A 20044-nucleotide genomic window follows, 5' to 3' on the forward strand; every position below is an offset into this window, starting at 1 on the left:
TTAATTTTTCTTTTTCATAATTTAATAGGAGGTAAAAAAAAACAAAGCTATTGACAAGATTGTTGGTTGTCTATCAAGAGCATTTTCAGCAATTTTTTTATTAAAAATAACAATAATTATAATAACTGTACTTATTCACAGACTTTACAACATTTTGTTCCCTTCTGCTTGTGTCATACTTACAAAGGATAAAATTTTGCTTTAGAAACAAAGTTGTTTGTTCTTTTCGTCGTCTATTTGTTTCAAAACGGTCATTATTTTCGTCAATTTCCTCCCGTGTAGTGCTTTAACCCCCGGCGCGTTTCCACAATGGCCATACTTTTCAGGGGTGCTCGTGTAGCCAATGGAGCTTGACACCAGCTAGCACCGTCAGCGCGTTTCGTCGAAATATGAAAAAGCTCGTGACTGGAGAAAAAAAATAGACAAATATCCATTGTTTCAGTTTGTTTGTTTTGTCACAAATTAACCCTCGATGAATTTTCCTGAATTGTCCCGGAAAATGTTGGCAGAGGGAGGGGCGACAGTTATTCGATATGCGCGGACAGCCACCGAACCGACATCCGATACCGGACTACAAACCCGGAGTCCGGAGCTCCGGAAGTGCACTAGGCGTGCGCCCAACAACAAAGTATCGGATTACTCGCTAAATAAGTCGTTGGCGATAGTATAAGTCGAATTTCTTCGATTTTTTACGAGAAGCCGAAAATAGGATGCTTTATGGGAAACGGGTGCTGATGGGGTTGTAAAAGTTAACGATGCAGCCAAATGGTGGTAATGGGAGAGAGAAGGGGTGTAATTTTTACATAAATCTAGAGAAGAGAGCTCAAAAAATGTGGTATTAGCTTCGATTATTTCAGGAATTCGTTGTTTCTTGTCTGTCCATGAACATTTGTCGACAAGCGATTAGTCTCATCGGTAAAACGAGATAAAAATCCTCTCGGACTTCGATTAGGCTGTCAGTGGACGTTAACATTTCTTTTCTTTGTGCCATCCCTTCGCATGACTGCTTTCATACACAACCCGCTGCAAAAATCTCAAAATCTCTCAACTTCTTCGGGTTCGTTACCCAACTACAAAAGTTCAAGGGGTCGTAAAAAGAGCAACAATTGTCTTATTTTTTCGGGCGAATGTACTCTGATCTATTATATCCAGAGAGCAACAACTAGTTTTTCGGAGGGTCCTCTCGGAGATGCTGTACGGCGATAACACTCTTCTAAAACCCATATAGAAGTATATGGTCTATTTATAGGCATTGTCAATGTTCAACGCTGTTCATTTTAATGTGTTTGTTTTTCTGCCATGAGAGAAACAGAGACAGATGATGGACGGATGAGGGAAAGGGACGAGGATGGCAGACGCCTCTTAAAAGTATCAAGTTACCGTCGGCAGACAGCTGTTTTTAGTGTAGGGAATCAAGGATTGATGGTCGCTTGATAGCCGGAAAACAGTTTAGAATGCCAGTTTTTGGCTTTCAATTTCGAATTTACTGTGACGATTAATGGGCTAGGATTATTGTTTTTGCTAGGTTGGCAGCGGGGTCAATGACCAGTAAACGTCAAACTTGAGAAATTAGAGCATTTGAAATGATTTTTCTCCATCGTCGAGTGAATTCTCTAATTGTGTGAGTTTAACCAAGCAGCAAAGCAGGAAATAATCATTTCGATAAAAATAAAATGACAGTGTGCTTAATTAAATAAGACAAATGTACAATGCCTCAAACCACCGACATTTACCGCCGCTATCTGCGAGATTTACGAGATGATTTCGACGTTACACTGAATTAAAACCAACAAATAGACTATAAAAAATCAAATTATGAACAGTACCTCGAGCGAAAAAATAATCAAAAAATGAGAAACGGCCGAAAACTCCCGTCACGAATCGTAGCCATCGTGCTACCAGTAATTATTATTTACAAGAAGGAAATCGTGCTTATGAGTAATAAAATATTAGCGATGGTTCGCATTAAAACTTATTAATTCGCTGTAGACATGATTTTTTGCTTCGGTAATTAATTTTCGTTCAGCAGCGATGATTTACAACTTAACACTCACGAAGGGCGCGAGACTCGGTGTGCGGTTGCACGATTCATTTTCGTCAAGATTGGATTTTCCCGGCCGATAAGATCGCCACCTGTAATTTATCGAGGGATGGAGGGTGTAAATATTCCTCACAATAGCGCCCCGCCGGGCGGAAATAAAACACTCGAAAAATACCCGACAAATTTGTGTTCGAAGAAGCACCTGATTTTAATCTCGACGCTCGATTTCGACGTTTTCAAACTTCACGTCGCGCCGAAAACCGAAAACGACTCTCGAGAAGAGTGAAGATGCGAATGGTCGACGCGAGGGAAAAATCCGGGAAGGTGACAAGGTATAACATGACACTGTGATGGTTTTTTAAAGTTATTAAGCGTCGGATTTGAATACGATACGGGCATTACACGGAAATTAATGTTTATAGGTTTGAAAGAATGGGAGATGGGTAAAGCGAGATGTCGTGCCAATTAAAATTATTTATTGAGCGTGTTTATAGTAGAGGTATGTTGGAAAAATTCGACGCGAAAAAATCATATCCGACGATCTTATTAGATGGATTATTAATTTCTTGGGATTTGGACGGATTTGTAACGGCGAGACATTCTTCGCGGATGAGGTAACGCTTTTTCCCGGGTAATCTACAGGATGTTCCATCTAAACCCCACATTAGAAGTATTGGGAGTTGGAATAATCGTATTTATTTGAAAATTGGTACATAGCCATAAACCTTTAAGTTCTCCTAAATGAAAATAATTTCAAGATGGCGGTACTTTCGGTTATACCGGAAGTCGGTCTCAACTTTCTTATTTTAAATGGAAAGGTATATTTTTTACTGCGTTTTTGGATTAATCGGGTTATTTTAATGGGGTTTTCATCAGCTTTTCCTATACCTAAATTTAGCCGTTTATGAAATATTTGGAGCTATTTCAAAAATTTTTGGATCTGCAGCTTCTACTTTAAAAATAGGTAACTCTGCCATTTTTTAAGGTTTTGAATTCGCTTTTTTTGGTGTTTGAAAGAGAAAGCTTAGATCCTTTTTCCGGTGTTTTCAAATTTTGAAGAAAAAAACATAACCCAAAATTTTAAGGTTACTTTTGTAATAATTCAAATACACATAACTCAATTTTTTCAAATGAAATACGCCAATTTTATTTTACTAAATAGAAGAGAATTTAATTGTGCATTGATCTGTATTAACATGCCATATACCTAAATTTAATAATTCTCAAGTTATGGACTTTTTTTAAGACTACGGAAAATGTATTACTAGCCACACCCGTTTTCACATAGTTTGTTGCTATGGAAATCAAAAATGTCAAAATTGTTTCTCAATAAATGTCGACAGTGACTTTATTATTATTTATTATTAAACAATGCCAAAATATGGAGAATCAAAGTTGTGCAAACTTAATTATTACCTATTGATAGGTTCTACCATGCGATCACTATTTAAAGCTAACAAGTGAAAAAAAAAATTTTTGTTTAATGAATGACATCATAATTTTGTTACACTCTCCATAAATACAAAATAAATTAATTAAATCTAAGTTTGAGTAGTTTTGACCATGTTTTGGCACTATTTGTTAAATAATAAGTCGCTGTCGACGTTTATTGAGAAACAATTTTAACATTTTTGATTTCCATAGCAAACTATACGAAAACGGATGTGGCTAGTAACAGATTTTCGGCAGTTTTAACAAAAAGTCACCATAACTTAAAAATTATTAAATTTAAGTATAGGGAATGTTAATACAGATCGATGCAGAATTAAATTCGCTTCCATTTAGTAAAATAAAAATTGGGGTATTTCATTTGGAAAAGTTATGGGTACTTGAATTATTGCAAAAGTAACCTTAAAATTTTATAGTTTGTTAATTTTTTTTTCAATATTTGAAAACACCAGAACGCCAAAAAAACGAATTCAAAATTTTAAAAAATAGCAGAGTTACCAGTTTTTAAAGTGGAAGGTGCAGATCCAAAAATTTTTGAAAAACTTCAAATATTTCCAAAAAGGGCTAAATTTGGTTATAGGAAAAGCTGATGAAAACTCTCTTAAAATAACCCGATCAATCCAAAAATGCAGTAAAAAATATAGCTTTCCATTTAAAATAAGAAAGTTGAGACCGACTTCTGGTATAACCTGAAATGCCGCCATCTTGAAAATATTTTCATTTAGGAGGACATAATGCATTACGGCTATGTACCAATTTTCAAACAAATATGATTATTCGAACTCCCAATACTTTTAATGTGGGGTTTAGACGGAACAGCCTGTATCATTGGCACGAATATGTGGTTTATTTTGAAATCAAAATTTCTGTTTCTTTTTTTTTGTAAAAAATAACAATTCTTGGTTGATAATAAAAAAAATCAATGCAATTCATGTTGTAAATCCCTCTTTTCAAAGAGAAATCCTCATCAATCATCATTTAGTGAATGTACATAAAAGATTAACATTTAGTGCACTTAATTGCTCGCGGATAAAGTACTTAGCTAATTTGCACAATCCATAATTAATTGGGAGTGTGTTTACGAAAAAAAAGTCCGGTGAACCGATAGCCCGGAGGTGTGCATCCGATAACCCGAATTATTTACGATCCGAAAAGCCCAAGAACCGATTTCCATATCGTGCCTCAAGATCATTACATAAATAGCGAAATAATTTCGTAAATGAAATTTTAAATTACATACCGCCGTCTCGTCCAAAAAAACGAAAAATTAATGTAATGTAAAGACAAGATTAAAGATGACTATCTCTTTGCGACTTATAACTCAAAGTTTAATAAGAAAACAGTTCGTTTCTTTTATTAATAGTCGTCGGAGTTACGGACCGTGTTTCTAAGTGCTGCCGAGCACGGAAAACCACTATTTATTATTATCTCTGCAGGAAAACGACGAGAGAAAAAATCGGCGAGTCCTTGCCCGCCCATGGCGGCGGTTACATACCATATGAGACACGCCGACAGGATGATGGGCGGGAGGCCAGGCTTTAGAGCTTCCTGTGGAAAATCGAAAAAATGCACACCAGTTTTCCCCTTGAAGCCAAAATTTGTCCAATGAGGCGTTAAATTAGAATGCGTGTACTTTGAAATTAAAATTCCAGGTAAAAGCCCGACCAGCTGTGTGTATGAAGAGGTGGGCGGTCTTGACTGCATTTTTAATTTGATTATTGATGACAACCCATGTCGCTCATATCGATTACTTTCCCAATTTTGATTCGGTCCATAACGAAGCCCATTAGAGATGTTTATATTTCGTGTAATACGAGGAATAAAATTTCCATGAATTCACTAATTATTATTATCCGTTGAAAAATTATTCAAATTCTCTTTTGAATATTTATTAAGCTTTTTTGAATTGTCTTGTCGACGGTGAATTAATTTAATTTGAGTGATTTTTGAGTGTAATCTTGGCGTTTCTCACATGAATAAATCACTTTTGAAGCCCAATTTCCCCGGTTCAAGGTTCACACGTCCAGGGTGGTGTTTAAACAGTTAATCATCTAGACACCTTATCATTAGCTCTCTCGTTCTTACGGAATTAATAAATCTATATTTTCTCTCTTCTCTTGTACTACCTATAGTAATTTGCATTCGTAGTTCCGAGATCAGTTTATTTCTAGCGTCGTAAAACGGCGGCAAATATTGACACGGGTGACCAATAAACAAAGCGAACAGTTTGCGTTTAATTTTAGTGTGGTAGTGTGCGTTTGTGTGTATGCAAATGAGTGGTCATAAACAAAGGGCAGGGCGTGTAGTGACAAGCAATTATAACACGGTGTGCGTAATCATCCATAACGACTCGTTAGCGTTGAGACTGCTGCTGTGAAGATGATGCACCGGCTCTCTACTGCGGTCCTGCTGGATATTTATTTTATATAAGAATGTGTGATTTACCAGAGACGCTCACCTGTTTAGACCACCGAGAGATTCGCTCCAACGGGAAGACGAATGACACCGCTTCGGGTAATTAATGGGCCGCAGTTTCTATATTGTGTGTGTGTTGGAGATTTGTTTCGAGAGACACAAGAGTGTTTGATTCATGCTGAGGAGGAGCCATTTCGAATTTATGGACAACACACAGTCATATAAGAAATAAAATCATTGACAAACTGCTTTACTTGTTTTCTTTTCTTTTTTCCTCGTATTTTCACAAATTGTTGTAGAAAGAAAATGCAAGACTGATGATATTTAACAAAAAATAACAATGGTTCTATGTACTACCACAAATATAAAAGTTAGAACGAGAATAGTACGTATATTCGAAAACAAGTGTTTTAAACACTTTCATTGCAATACAATTGGTTTGTACAACACGAACCACACAGTGACGAGTGTTACAATGTACGAATATTACATTTCACGTTAAAAACTGATGACATTTCACGTATGCGAAACTGAAATCGCTATTTTGTAATAAAATTAAATTTCATTGATTCACAACAATTTCTGATTGCTGGTAAATGGAATGTATGCACTAAGTTGCACTTTATTAAAAAATAGTGCTATAAAATGGTCATATGAAACGCGAAATAGAAAAAACACATTTTTTAAACCCAAAAAGTTTTTTTTTGTTGAATTGTTTTCATTTCTATAATGAAAATTTTTATCGATGGTAATTTTTTTCTCCACTTTACTTAACGTTTTGTATTTTGCTAAAAAGTTTTGTGTGCTAGGCTCATGTCTAGTGAAATTGATTCTGATTTTATCACAAACATTGTTAAATAGCTGCCAAAATTGTATTCATTTTCATAATTTTTCATGCAGCGTGTTTTATTATTCTCTTTAAGATTTGTTCAAATAGCAATCTACAAATTTTTAGTCTTGTTTGTTTTGTTAAATGCTATATAATCGTATTTTGCTTTTAGATTTTGGTTGTAGCGTTGCCAAGTTATTTAATTTTATTTCAGAAATTTTAAACTTCAAATTTTTGCGAAGAAATAATAGAAAAATAACATTTTATCGTCTTATGCAATTCTCCATTTTGCGTTTTTGTCCTTGAAATATGATAGCCTGATTGCGTAGAAGATGGTTTATAGAAAACAGAGAAATAAAAAACATTAAATTCGTCGCGACGTTTCGATACTTTAATTGTCTCTTCTTCAGGCGAAGAATTCTCGTTGGTTGAGCCTGTGAAGCATGGCACAAGTCAAGAAAAACTGGTTCTTCAAAGTCACAAACACTGGATACAAAAAATACACATTTAATTATTTAATTTTTGGAAACCCATGACAGTAGTTGTCAAACTAATCGTTGTTTCATTAATAGTCATAAACAGCAGTTTTTCAGAAACAATTATCATTTGTTCTATCAAGAGACGATTCTAGTTTACATATCTTCATCATGAATATGATTCTAGTTTATCTATCTTAATCATTCAGTAGGTAACTAAAAATGTTAATTTTTAATTAACTTTTAATTGTAATTTTTGAAAGGGGGAACAAACTAGAGAAGATGTTTCAATTTTTCAATATTTGTAATTGAGTTCGTATCGGAATATGTAGGTATTATTGATTGCATCTTACAGGCACAAGCCTTGTAAAATTTTGTGAAACACCCTGTATATTAAATCTAATATAATTTCATATCAACAGTCTAAATAATAACTTCAAAACAATTTTCTGTCAAATTTAACATTTTTTAACAAGTGTCTTGTGTGGATTAATAGTTATTTATTATACAAGACGATAAAATTGAATTTTATCTTTGAGAGCAATTAACGTCGAGGCGTCAGCCGAGTCGCTAATATGCTCGAAAAGATAATGGAAATTTTATCGTCGTGTACAATATAAAATTTTATTCAATCCTGACTAATTTTGTAGTCAATTTGGTTGATATTTAAAATGTCAAAGTAAAATTCAACAATGAAATCTAATGTCAAAGATCGTTAGCAACTAACAACCGCAGATATATGTACAACAATAGATGTATTTTTTATCATCTAGACGATAAAATTTCATTTTAACATGAAGAAAAGAGTAGATAAAATTCAATTTTAACATATAGGATTGAATAAAACAATTTTTTGAAACATAGGTAACAGAAAGAAGAATCTCCACGTTTTTTTTTTTATTAAATTTAGACTTACGATACCTACTAATAAAAATTTTATGAGGACAACCAAAATTCATTGTGCTATTTTTAAGAAAGATAATTTATATATAATGTGTGTTAGACAAGATTATTTTGAAGAGTGTTTGGTCTGGAACTGCATTTTAAAGTTAAATGATTTTACAAATTCTATAACAATGTTTTTTATGATTATTAACTTAATGAATTTACATAGAAGAAGGATCATAGAAAAAAGTATTGTTCAGGTAATTCTTTTTTTACATTAATTTTTGTTAACGCATAAACGAAAAAAAAATTGTAGCTGCATGTATACAACCAAAAATCCTCATTAATTTCAATTAACTTTAATTTAATTTTTCTAGATTTGTACGATTAAAAACACGTTTTCATAATTGCAAAGCTAACTGAGCTAACTACTACAACAAGATGTGCGTTTAAAATTAAAAAGATTATTAATAGAATGGGGTAAAATAAAAAATATAGGGTGTATAACATTAACAAATTAAAAAGTTATGATCATTTAGTTTGCTACAGCGTTTTGTATAACTAAATTAACATTCTCTCCAAATAAGGAAAAGAAAAAAACTACTATTTGAAAATTGCACAATTTGATCTTTTTTACCAATGGGCAAAATTTTACTTGTCTATTGTAAATAATAAAAACAAAGAATTTAAGTAAAAGCTTTTTGTAATTTTTCTAAAAAAAATACTCGTAATAATGTAGTAAGCGCACAACCGAAATCGAGATGCTTTAAAAATTTTGCTGATCAAATAGGAATGTAGAAACTTGAACGAAAATCCAGAAATCTCAAAGACGTAAAAACCTCTTGGTGGCATGTTTTATGTGCTTGAAAATAATTAATTTTAGAGTTCTTCTCGGAGCGGTCCGTAAAGTTGTATATGTTTGTGTATTAATTACGATGGGGTGTTTAATCTGGCAATGTCCATCTAAAAATGGGCGGTGGTGTGTCGACTATGCACGTCGTCGTTCAGGTATAGAGCGGTTGGTATCGACAATCTATAACAACCCATAATGAGAAGCCGCTGCGTCGAATTGATTATGATTAATAGACGACACGCTGTTAAAACACCATCTTTACCATCGGCAACAACACCACCGTTGGTAAGATAACACCTCCATGGGCCCAGCAATGTCCTCGTTTTCATTAATCCGGCTAATCACGACTTTGGCTATACGTGCACCTGGTTTGTTGGTGAGAATATACCGTTGATGTTACGTCCTTTACGTGATCTCGTCCCGAGAGCCAAATTAGACGGAGGAAATTGCTCCGCAGCTGCCGAAGGATAATGATCGAGAAACCAGGAGACTCTCCATGCAATAAAATAAATCGCTGGTTGGCCGCGAGGTTTTTCCTTGGAAAAAATCGCCGATAATTGGTCGCTTGTCATTGTTATAAATCGCGACGATGATTTAGACCAAACATAAAATAAATAATCGTCTCCCTGTTGGTATTCGAGCACCGTGGGAGGTGTTTAAACATGTGTTCAAATAAAATCTTATTGTTTCACGCGTAAGTCCGCCTTCGAAGCGACGGGGGGTCGACCAACGAGATGAAATATGGACATTAACATCCGGTGTTGGAGGGCAAGTGAATAATGCGTTCATCGTGCGATTCTTCCACGAAAACTTGACATTTCTCTAATAACGACAAAACCAAACATTTAATAAATCCAACGGCGGCTTGTCGTTATTCAACGGCGCAAATTGGATATGTCAACCCTTGTATAATTCATCCATCTCATTACATCCGTTTCCAATCAGCATAGATAGTGGCTCTGGAAGTCGATAAATACGTCGCGAGGTGGTTTTCAATCGAAATTCCAGACTGCGTGTGGCATCATAAATAAAGACCCGAGGTGGGAAAACGCACCTATTATAGAATAAATAAATAATTAAATAAATAACCGCTTGTTAGCGAAGTGTGTGGTTCGTAACGTTCGACAAAGACACATATAGAACAACAAGTGGGCGGGAAAGAGATGACCATGTGATAAATAAAGTGCCTAACAAGATGCTGTTAGTCAGACTACCCCCTGAGGTGAAGAACACAGTGTAAAGCATGCAACAACTGCTGCCACAAGGACTACACGGCGTTCTTTATTGTTATAAGACTCATTGAAAACGAGTCGAAAACGAATGAAGAGTAAATAAACGAATTTATAGCACGCAAGAAAACAAGAAACAACGAAAAAATAAATACAAACAAATGGCAGCGATAAAAAGAAATTATGACTATACTTTAACAGATTCTTCATTTTAGCAAAGTTAATATAATTGTTGGCTGCAAAAATCCCATCAAAAAAAAAATTATATAGATAAATCAGCGAAAAGTTCTGCCTACAATGACAAGGATATGAAACATTTTGTATAACTCCATGATGTTTGCATAATTTTAGTGTAGTCTAAAGCAGTCACTATTTTTGTATTATAAAAATATTTCTTGATATTATTAACTCTTAAATTTTATCTTATAATAATTAATAAAATACATTCAGGTGTCTTAGTGAGTTGTAAAGTTTAAAATTTTTAAAAATTTAAGGACATTGATAAATACTAAACTAGTGCATCGCCAGAAATTATTTTCAATTATAGAACATGTTTCAAAAATAAGTTACAATACAAACTTATGTTTTTTGTAAATAAAACACCATTTAATATGTTTCTTGGCATTTCTAGATGTAGCTTTTTATTACAATGTTTCAAACTTTTATCGGTCGATTTTGTTTATTTTTTTAAATGAGTCGTTTTTTTAACAAAAACTTTTATTTAATTTATTATAGGTACAAAAACTAAAAGAGCTACATTTTTTACAACAAACTTTAACACTTTAAGACAGTGTGTTGCACTTGTACAGTAAAAAAATTAAAAGATTGTTAAAAGTTAAATAACTTAAAAAAATTAAATGGAACACACTATTATTTTGTTTCTGCATCTAAGAGATTATTAAATTATCTTTTCAAAAACATTAACTGTTAAGTGCCTACAATTAATAACTTCAAAGATATTTAACTATATAAACATTAAAAAAATAATTACACTACCCAACAATTTTTTTTAATGTGATTGATCTATTGACACGTGTATCAGGGTACATTATCATCCCTAATTACGAATTTGATAAGAAAAATTCTCCATCACGTACAGGTTTTAAGTTACAGAAAAATAGTTTTCTCAAATTTTATCATAAAAATTATTCATTTCAAATAGAAATTAATTAAATAGACGACGAAAGAAATTAATTTATTCACTAAACAAGAACAATGTTGAAAGATATACAGGGTGAATATAAAGTATGGAACCAAGCGGTTTTATTTTTGATCATTTGCCTCCAGAAAATAATAATTAATATAAATTAGAGTAATATAAAAAATGTGATCGTATTTTCAGAACGAAATTTTGTTTTGTTTTGAGTTACGCGATTTTTTTGTCAAAATTGCAATTTATGTGAATATATATTTTTTTTAATTAAATATAAAGCAGATAGTTGTATAGCTTTTATGAAAAAAAATGATTTTATAGTGGGTTACCATTTAAAAAATATTTTTTTTTGTAGAACTCAAAAACAAAAGGAAATTTCGAGAATTTTTATTCTTGTTAAATCATCACATTTTTATAGTACTTTATCACTCATCAATTAGTTTTTTCAAAAAATAAATAGTTTAAGCAAAAAACGTTTGGTTCCATACTTTTTATTCACCTGGTATAAGATTCTAACATAAATCTGTTGTAGATGAGTTTTTTGCAAAGGCTGACTTTCTTTTGTAGGCTGTTTTAACTTCCCTTATTAGGAACCAGCAGTCATCCCCCATATCTCCCTTGGTACCTCTTTTCCATCGTCAATATATTCTGGTGGAACCTTTCCCCTTGCTCGTCACTAACGGAACCCAAATTTGGGGGACAAAAATTTAAATGAGAATGGAGAAAATGAATTTTAAGTGTTTCGTTTTTCGACTATTTTGTCGAACATACTTAAATATGATATCTAAATGCCTAACATTAAAATCTGACGTGCTATAGAATTTTCTTTATCATTTTTGAGTTTAGCACATAGAATTGAACAAAAAATAACTGTTTTCTTCTCAGTCACAAAATGCTTGTTGGCTAGTGTTATTTTAATATAGCTAAAAAATGCACATTTGCTCAAGTGATGGAAAAAATATCACTAAATGATCACATTTATATTATCTGAATTCATTAATATTTTCGAATTGTTTAACTTTTAACAAATTTCTACATTTTTTTAACTTTTCAACTGCAATACATTGAAAAATGGTATAACCTCATCCTCTTTACAGTGGTATTTTTTTCTAGTTGTCTTAACTTTTTGTCTAATGAATTTCTAAAAAGAGTACCTATGTTTTCGTAAAGAACACCAACTTATTGCAAAAACTAAGCAAGATCGAATTTTAAATAAATTATGAACTCGCAGGAACACCTGTTTAGCTACATTAGGAGCGATGGATTTGCTGATTTGCCTTTTTGGAGGAAGTATATTCTGTTTGTTTTTCTAATATTTTGATTTTTAACTTGTTTAATTTGTCGCTGCCCCCGATCGGTTTTTGCTTTTTGCCCCAATAGAGCGTATCCTGCGTTGGCCCACGTGCCCACCTTAACGAATTAGCCACGTGCATCGATAATGAGTATATGCACACGGGGGTTGCTATAACATCGCGACCCATCATCAGCTGCTTTTATTTACCAGTTGAAGAAACACGCATCCCTATAAAACCGTGTAAACTAATGAAAATGGCAAAGAAAACAACCTAAATCCCTGACGATTACGGCTCGAATTCCCTTGCTACCGTACAGGTGTTAAAATTATCGTAATAGAATCGGAAGGGTGTGGACTATAAATTATAAGTGTATATCGACTAATCGTCTCGTAATCGACTCCTAGATCCGTACCAGAGGAAACGGTTATGGGGCGAATGGTTTCCCTTTTCCGACCATTGTGTTTTCCACTGAGATATCGTCGAGGATCAGGCGAGCTTCTGTCGTAATGAATTTTCTTTTTGTCTGTTGATGATTTATTCGTGTGTAATTATGTGTGGTTTTCCTACGGGGCATTTAAGAATTACGACGTCTCGCCGGTTCCGTCAGCTTTATTATGCCCACATTTGCGAGGAAATTGTTTTTTGATCGAGGAGCTCACCAATTTACCACTTTTCAGCAAACGAGCTTAAACGCTTCCAATTTTGGTCGTTTGAAAAAATCAACAGCGCGTCATGAGGACGTTCCTCGTCGTCGATTTACGAGGGCGAAGGGGGCGCGAATTGGATGAGATAAGATCGGACATCATCTCCGCAATTACGGTCCTGTAATGATAGAGTTTTGGTCGGGGCCGTTCGCCATGTGAGAAATTGATTACAAACCGTGTGTTAGCGTCCAACACTTCTCCATTTCTATACTGATTTATGACGATACTATGGTAATGTTGTATATTTTAGGGAACGAGTTTTACAACCGACGCATCAAAATAATATTCATCAAAGAGGAGATTGTGAAAAATTGCCTTTTAACGAGGTCGTTTAACCTATTTTTAGACGAATTTTTGGACGTGGCCAAGCGAAAATTTTTAAGACAAATTTGATACATACTGTTTTTGGCCTCCTTCATAATTAACATTTATTTAACAATCGTATAGTAAGTAGTAAGACAAGCGATTGTAAAAAATATTTGCATAACAGAATCGTACGTTAAATAGGCTTTTAGGAAAATTACACAAGACGGAAACCTTCACCACGGAAAGATGATGACTAGATTGTTGTTTTTTGAACGTGTTAGAGGGTCGTGCAAATATCTTGTTTTCAATTTAGTTTTTTAATTAGTTTAATTTGCCGAACCTGATTCAACCAGAGCCAAAATTCAACATTAAATGTAATTTCTAATGATATACCTAATATTAATACCTAATACAATTTTTTTTTGAGTTCATTTTTTTGTTTTGAGATTAAGGTAGGTACTTTATTTCTTATCTTAAATAATATTTGTTTTTCTCTATAACTATTTATTTAAAAAATACTAGGAACTTTAAAATTGATGTAAATGCACTTCTAGAAATCCAACAGACTCAGAAATGTATAAAAAACGTTGTATAAACTAAAAAATTAATGTTTGAAACTTATTGTGTGTGAATGAATAATATTATATAGAAGAGACACTGGCCGGAGGCGTGATAGCAATGATATAAGGTCGTGTTTCCAGCAGGTAGGTCCGGAATTGAAACCTTAATTAGTAAAGTATCGATTTTTCTCTAATATTAAAAAGCATAATAAGATAGTATATGCATATGCATAAATAAAAACATGGGAATTTTTTTTGTTTTTGTAAAAATTAGGGGTTGTAAAATGGGGGCAAATTATGTTTTTTGTACTTTTAATGACCCTAGAGACTCAAAAAAGTCGAAAATGATAAAATTGGATAAAGTAATGACGTTTCTTGCAATTTTAATGGTAATATTTTTTTCAATCAGTAAACGTATTTTTTTTATTTTTTCTGTTTTTTTATATATTCTATTTCTTTTTTCTCTTTCTTAATATTTTTTATTGAAAATATAAAAAATTGAAATGAGTAAAGTAAAAGTGAAAAACGTTTTCATTTTCTAATTTTAACAAACGATTTTTTGTTATGATGTTTTTTATTTTATTATTAAAAACATAAAGTTCTTGTAATACGACTTTTAAATTCTTTTGTTATACTAATAGTAAAATTGTCATTAATTTGTGTATCAGATTGCAGATGAAATAATAATTTTTTAAATCTTAATTAGTAAAATGTGTAAAAACTTTCCAGAAAATTCCATTTTGTTAAACTGATTTACTGTTAACATAAATCCGTTGTTTCGTTTTCATTTAACCAAAAAATAATTGAAACGTCAATGATGTGTTAAAGCATAAATTACGAAGAGAAATGTTTATTTTGTTAGTAATTTTAGAAAATCTTAATGTGTTGTGTTAAAAAATTGTTTGCTTTTTCAAATTAGTTTATTGATTAAAGCCAGTCAAAATAAGTGAGCGTCCTCTTTATTTGAGTGTTTTCGTTAAAATTTTATCTAGCAATCTGTTTTACCGGCGATGTTGTTCTTAGTGTAGAACGCTGTAAAGGATCGTTCTTTAAGGCTACACGTTACTTAGATGGCACACCATTGAAAAAAATATGTATATTTGGTAGAATTTTTCAAATTCGCAATTTATCATTACGACGTATTTTAGTAAAATTAAATTTATTTCTTGAATGAAATTCAAATTAAGTCGGAAAAGCCGGTCTCCTTGTCACAGAAGGCTTATCCCTAATATCCGCTAGGAAGGGTCTAAAGTTCCGTCTGTAAATCGTCGGGTAAATCCCCCGATAAGGATGGAATCGATTCGTTATTGAGCAGGTGACGTTAACGACGTTAAGGGAGAAGTTAGTCGTAATTGTGTCGCCCGGTTTTACTCTAATGAACGTTGTAGACGATCCTGTTTTCATCCGCGATTCTTAATCGGACAAATGGGATTCACACCAAATCTCCAATTGTCTCACGGCTGATTTCAGAGTTTTATGTTTGGGATTTGGCTAAAAGGTGAAAAAGTTGTTTATTTAGATAGCAATTAATTGTGGCTATAATTTTCCACGCCTCTTTTTTGAGGTCATCTTCGTGAAATATGTTTCCGAGCCACGCATCTTCCGCAATGATAAATATTTTCGCACTAGATTTTAATAAACATCCCTCGTATTTTCCCGTTTTTATTTCTTTATGTCACTAACCACTTAATAAATTATGTGGCGTTTTTCCAAAGGAAAAATGTGTTTTTCACATATTTAATCTGATTAGTGTTTCGTTAAAACTTATTTCAATTCAGCCGCAGATGTCAGCAACATAAATATCACCGAAACGATCCACTTAATTTTTTTTTAAAGTCAAGACTAGCGAAAAAATTCTTTCATTCACTCGAAAAAACATAAATCGTTTTCTTTTCAACGTTGAATTGTAATTTTTTCGACACGAGAGAAGCAACAGTTGTGACTAATCTCTCTAGAATTCGATTATGCAGGCTGGTGGTGAGGATGCTCTGTCAACACAACTAATTGATGTCATTAGAGTCGCCAGATTAGAGCTGGCGATGACAAACCGCCACTCGATTACCTCAAGCTCAAAAACCGGAGTGGCTCCGGAGGTACTGTCAATCAGAAAAAAAAATTGTAGTTTACGGCTTTTAAAAACGCACAATTTAGTTGATCTCCTAAGACATGTCTGAACAAAGGCCTCCAATTAGTCTTTCATAATCAAATCTTGGAGCTTTCAGGCATCCCTCGTAATTTTTTTTTCTTGCGAACGTTTTAATTAAAGTCGTTATTAATTCAAGAGACTTCCGCATGGATTAGTTTTAGACGATTGATCGACTGAGAGGTGAAGGGATGATGATAATATCATCTCTTATTTTCATATCGACTAGATTTAGGGAACAAGTCTCTATTATTCGTGGATATAACGTCGAGGTAAGGAAATTCAAGAACGAAATGATCGGTCCTCCTTCCGATCATACATCCAATAATCTTCTCTTTACGACGAGAATATTGAATACATTTTCTTATAATGGGTATCGTAGTTTGTTAAATTGAAAATATATACAAGAGATTAGGAAATAAGACTTATTTTTGAACGTCGGAAAGGTTTTATCTTTATGATTCATTAAGTTTGAGAGGAGGACTTTTTAGACTCGCAATTAACAGAAATTATGAGTAAATAAACCAGCAGAAAATGTAAATTATTTACGGGACGGTCTGGCAAGACAAATAAGGAAAATGCTAACTGTGAAGATAAAATTTATTTATTTTTTGTAAATTATATACTGAGTAGCATTAAAAATGTTGTTAATAACATTCAGTGTAAGTACTAAAACTTTTAGACCAAACATCTACTCGGAATACGAAATAAAAAATCGCCCTAATACGGATCTTTTTCGCCAGAAGAGTTTTTACGTGACCATATTTCCAAACTTCCAGAATCGTTTAGAAAGGCCATAACAAATAAATCGTCACACCTCTTTATTTTTTACCAGGTATACATTTTTTCTACTAGATCTTTAATTGTAGTTTGTTGTTATTATTAATCAGTAAAGTGGCTTAATTTTTTTCAGTTTATTTTTTTACTTGAGTTGAAATAATAGAAATATCTGTTTGAAACTAAATTAATTTTGCCAATTCTAGAGTTTTTCCCTCATTACTTTTGTTTGGAATTATTGTCGTTGCGCATGCAACAATCCCGAGTATTTCCTAACAATCACCATTTCCCGATTAATCGCCTCATCCATTTCCCCAGCGTCAATGAAAATCTCGAATTAAACCGAAACAATAACTCATCGAGTTTCAGAAATGCATACCAAACAATTACTATTAATAAGTGTCGCTCTATTCCTCCTACAGCGTCGATTTAATTTGTTTCTCGTTTCCACGTCCGTCGGAAAAATTTCTTTCCGGATTTCGAATCGGACATGTCACTATGATTTAAAAGAATCGACGCGTCTTTCCACCCCTATTTCAACGCAGCGTTGTGAGTTTTTTCAAGGAGGAATCGAGCCAATTATCGGAACGCTCAGTCGAATTGAGGAATAGTGCGAGATTGCCATTCTCGAGTCAATTATTGTTGCTGAGGACTCAACTTATCAAATTTAGAGCGCCGGGAGCTATCCTTGCTAATATCGGAATTTTTCGGAATACGTTGACCCATTTTCCAAGCCGTAAATAATTCGATTGTTTGTACAATCTTATCTGAACAAACCGGCAAATTAATTTCCAAGAGAATGTCCCAAAGATAACATTCTTGGGACAAACAGTGATAAAATCCCGGGTGGATTTTAACCATCAGTCGTGTTAAATCAACCAAGAAATGAAGTTTTTAATTCTGATTCAGATTTGTGCAGTCTTTGCTCAAATCGCACCCAACAATCGAGGTACATTAACTAATCATCTGCGATATTTAAGTTACGAAAAAAATTTCAGGTTATTATTGGAGGGACTACAAGTATAAAATTCCCGAAGATGCAGTCTCTTGTGGTAAAGATTCAACCGGGGGAGAAACTTATATCGGTCAAGCGTACGTCCACATTGATGGCATTATAGTCGCCCAGATTTTTCCCGCTGCTAAAGAAATTTTCGTTTCCTCTTATGGCTTGAAAAAGGCGACAATGGCTGTTAAAATTTTGTGCTCGAAAAACAAGGATAAGTTCGAGTGGTTGAGGACAAACTCAAAGTATTTCCATGTCAATGTCACTGATCGGAATCCGGTAATTGGGGGATTTAATCACAGAGAATTGCATAAAGGGATGCTACATATCGGGCGAGTTGTGCATCATGTGGAGGCCCGGATTGGATCAGTCGATGGTTTTTTAGAGAATGCAAAAATGAATTACGTTCATGGAACCACCATTCAAACCGCGGATGACTTTGAAGTACTTCTCTATAATACTAAGGACGATTATGAGATAAAACTGTAATTTGTTTCTTTGAGTTGAAATAAAATTTGAAACAAGCTACACTCTTGTTTAGTTTCTCTGAAAGTTTCGGCATGTATTATCCTAGTCCAGTTAAAATTCATGAAACGACCTAACAAGGTCTCGAATCAATACACCCCATTGTGGTCTAGTTTTAATTAACTTAGTTAACACGAAATTCATTTTTACAAATTCCATTCGCACCTTGGAAATTAAATAAGGTCGTGAATCCTGTCAGAGGATAATTGTAATTTACAATTCTGTTTACAAGCCGCTCTCCTAATAAATAACACTTTCAAGCCTGCCGCTTATCCCAATTAAAACCGAAAAAAATGCCTCGTGTGAAACTATTTCCTGGTCCGAGTCACTCGTTTGAAAACATTTACAAAACGTTTGGGAAAAACCCGGAAATCCCTTAGCAATTATTCCGGCGAGTTTGTCGTTTGGAATTCTTCGAGAGTTTTTCATACAAATCAGATCGAATTGAATCTAATGAATAATCATCAGGGTGGATACGATTCGTTTGATTGGAAAACCGAATTATAAAGCACGAAAAATTTTTCCCTGTAAATAAAAATATAACGAGCTTGAATTGAAACGTTTTCACGCTTTTTGGACTATGGATATGGACTCTGAGTTCATCCCTTATCACATTGTTTGAGTTGTTATCAAAAGCTGATTGGTTTTCAAAATTCAACATTTCCTAAGTGAGTCAAGATGAGACAAGTCGCTTTTTATTTTTGCATAATTTCTGTGTGTTTTGCCGCCGGTTCAGGTAAGATTTCAGTTCAAAAAATGAGAAATTACTATTTGTTTGTAGATTATTACTACTGGCGCGAATTCACCGGAGTCGTTCCTCCGGACGCTCTCCCCGGAGGCAAAGACGCCGACGGTCGTGACGCTTACATCGGCGAGGCCTATATTCACGGCCATGGCATCTACGTCGTCCAAATTTATCCCGGAGAGAAAGAAGTCGCCGTCCCGGCTTACGGTTTCAAAACTGCGAGTTTCAATATCAAGATTCTTTGTACCGAAGATCCGGAGTTTTTTTTGTGGATCCAAACTACGGCCAAAAACTACGAGAAAGATATCGTAGGAGTGGAACCGGTCACTGTGGGGTACGACGGCGTGGGGAACAGTGGAGTAGTCAATGTGGGAAGGATTTTTTATCAAGGGGAAGTTCTAGTCGGGGATGTAACTCCCTATGCTAGTAGAAAGGGCAATGTTCAATTATGGTTCCCGTTCCGGAAAGTCGAACGCGCTGTGAATTTCTACGAATTGTTGGTTGTTTACGTCCCGAATGGGATTGAGCCCCGGATCGGGAAGGTTAATGCAACAATGATTTAAAGTGAATAAATGAATCAAATTTAGACTGTTTTTTTAATGTTAAAAAAAATGAATTTCTCAAGAGTATTGTTAAAATTTTCCTCGTAGCAGCTT

General features: G+C 33.9%; 2 protein-coding genes across 2 annotated transcripts; both read left to right on the forward strand.

Annotated features, from left to right (window-relative positions):
• The first annotated feature begins 17924 nt into the window (after positions 1 to 17924).
• Positions 17925 to 18607, forward strand: LOC123013946. The gene is made up of 2 exons (XM_044412827.1): positions 17925 to 18064; positions 18114 to 18607. The coding sequence occupies exons 1-2, from the start codon at positions 18001 to 18003 to the stop codon at positions 18605 to 18607; spliced, it is 558 nt and encodes a 185-aa protein (XP_044268762.1). The 5' UTR covers positions 17925 to 18000.
• Positions 18608 to 19321: 714 nt separating this feature from the next.
• LOC123013949 lies at positions 19322 to 19951 on the forward strand. Its single transcript, XM_044412829.1, has 2 exons — positions 19322 to 19379; positions 19425 to 19951. The coding sequence occupies exons 1-2, from the start codon at positions 19322 to 19324 to the stop codon at positions 19949 to 19951; spliced, it is 585 nt and encodes a 194-aa protein (XP_044268764.1).
• Positions 19952 to 20044: the final 93 nt, after the last annotated feature.

Source organism: Tribolium madens, unplaced genomic scaffold, assembly GCF_015345945.1.
Source record: "Tribolium madens isolate multiple individuals breed KSU strain unplaced genomic scaffold, Tmad_KSU_1.1 Scaffold_96;HRSCAF=242;Tcas5.2_LG5, whole genome shotgun sequence".
NCBI lineage: Eukaryota > Metazoa > Arthropoda > Insecta > Coleoptera > Tenebrionidae > Tribolium > Tribolium madens.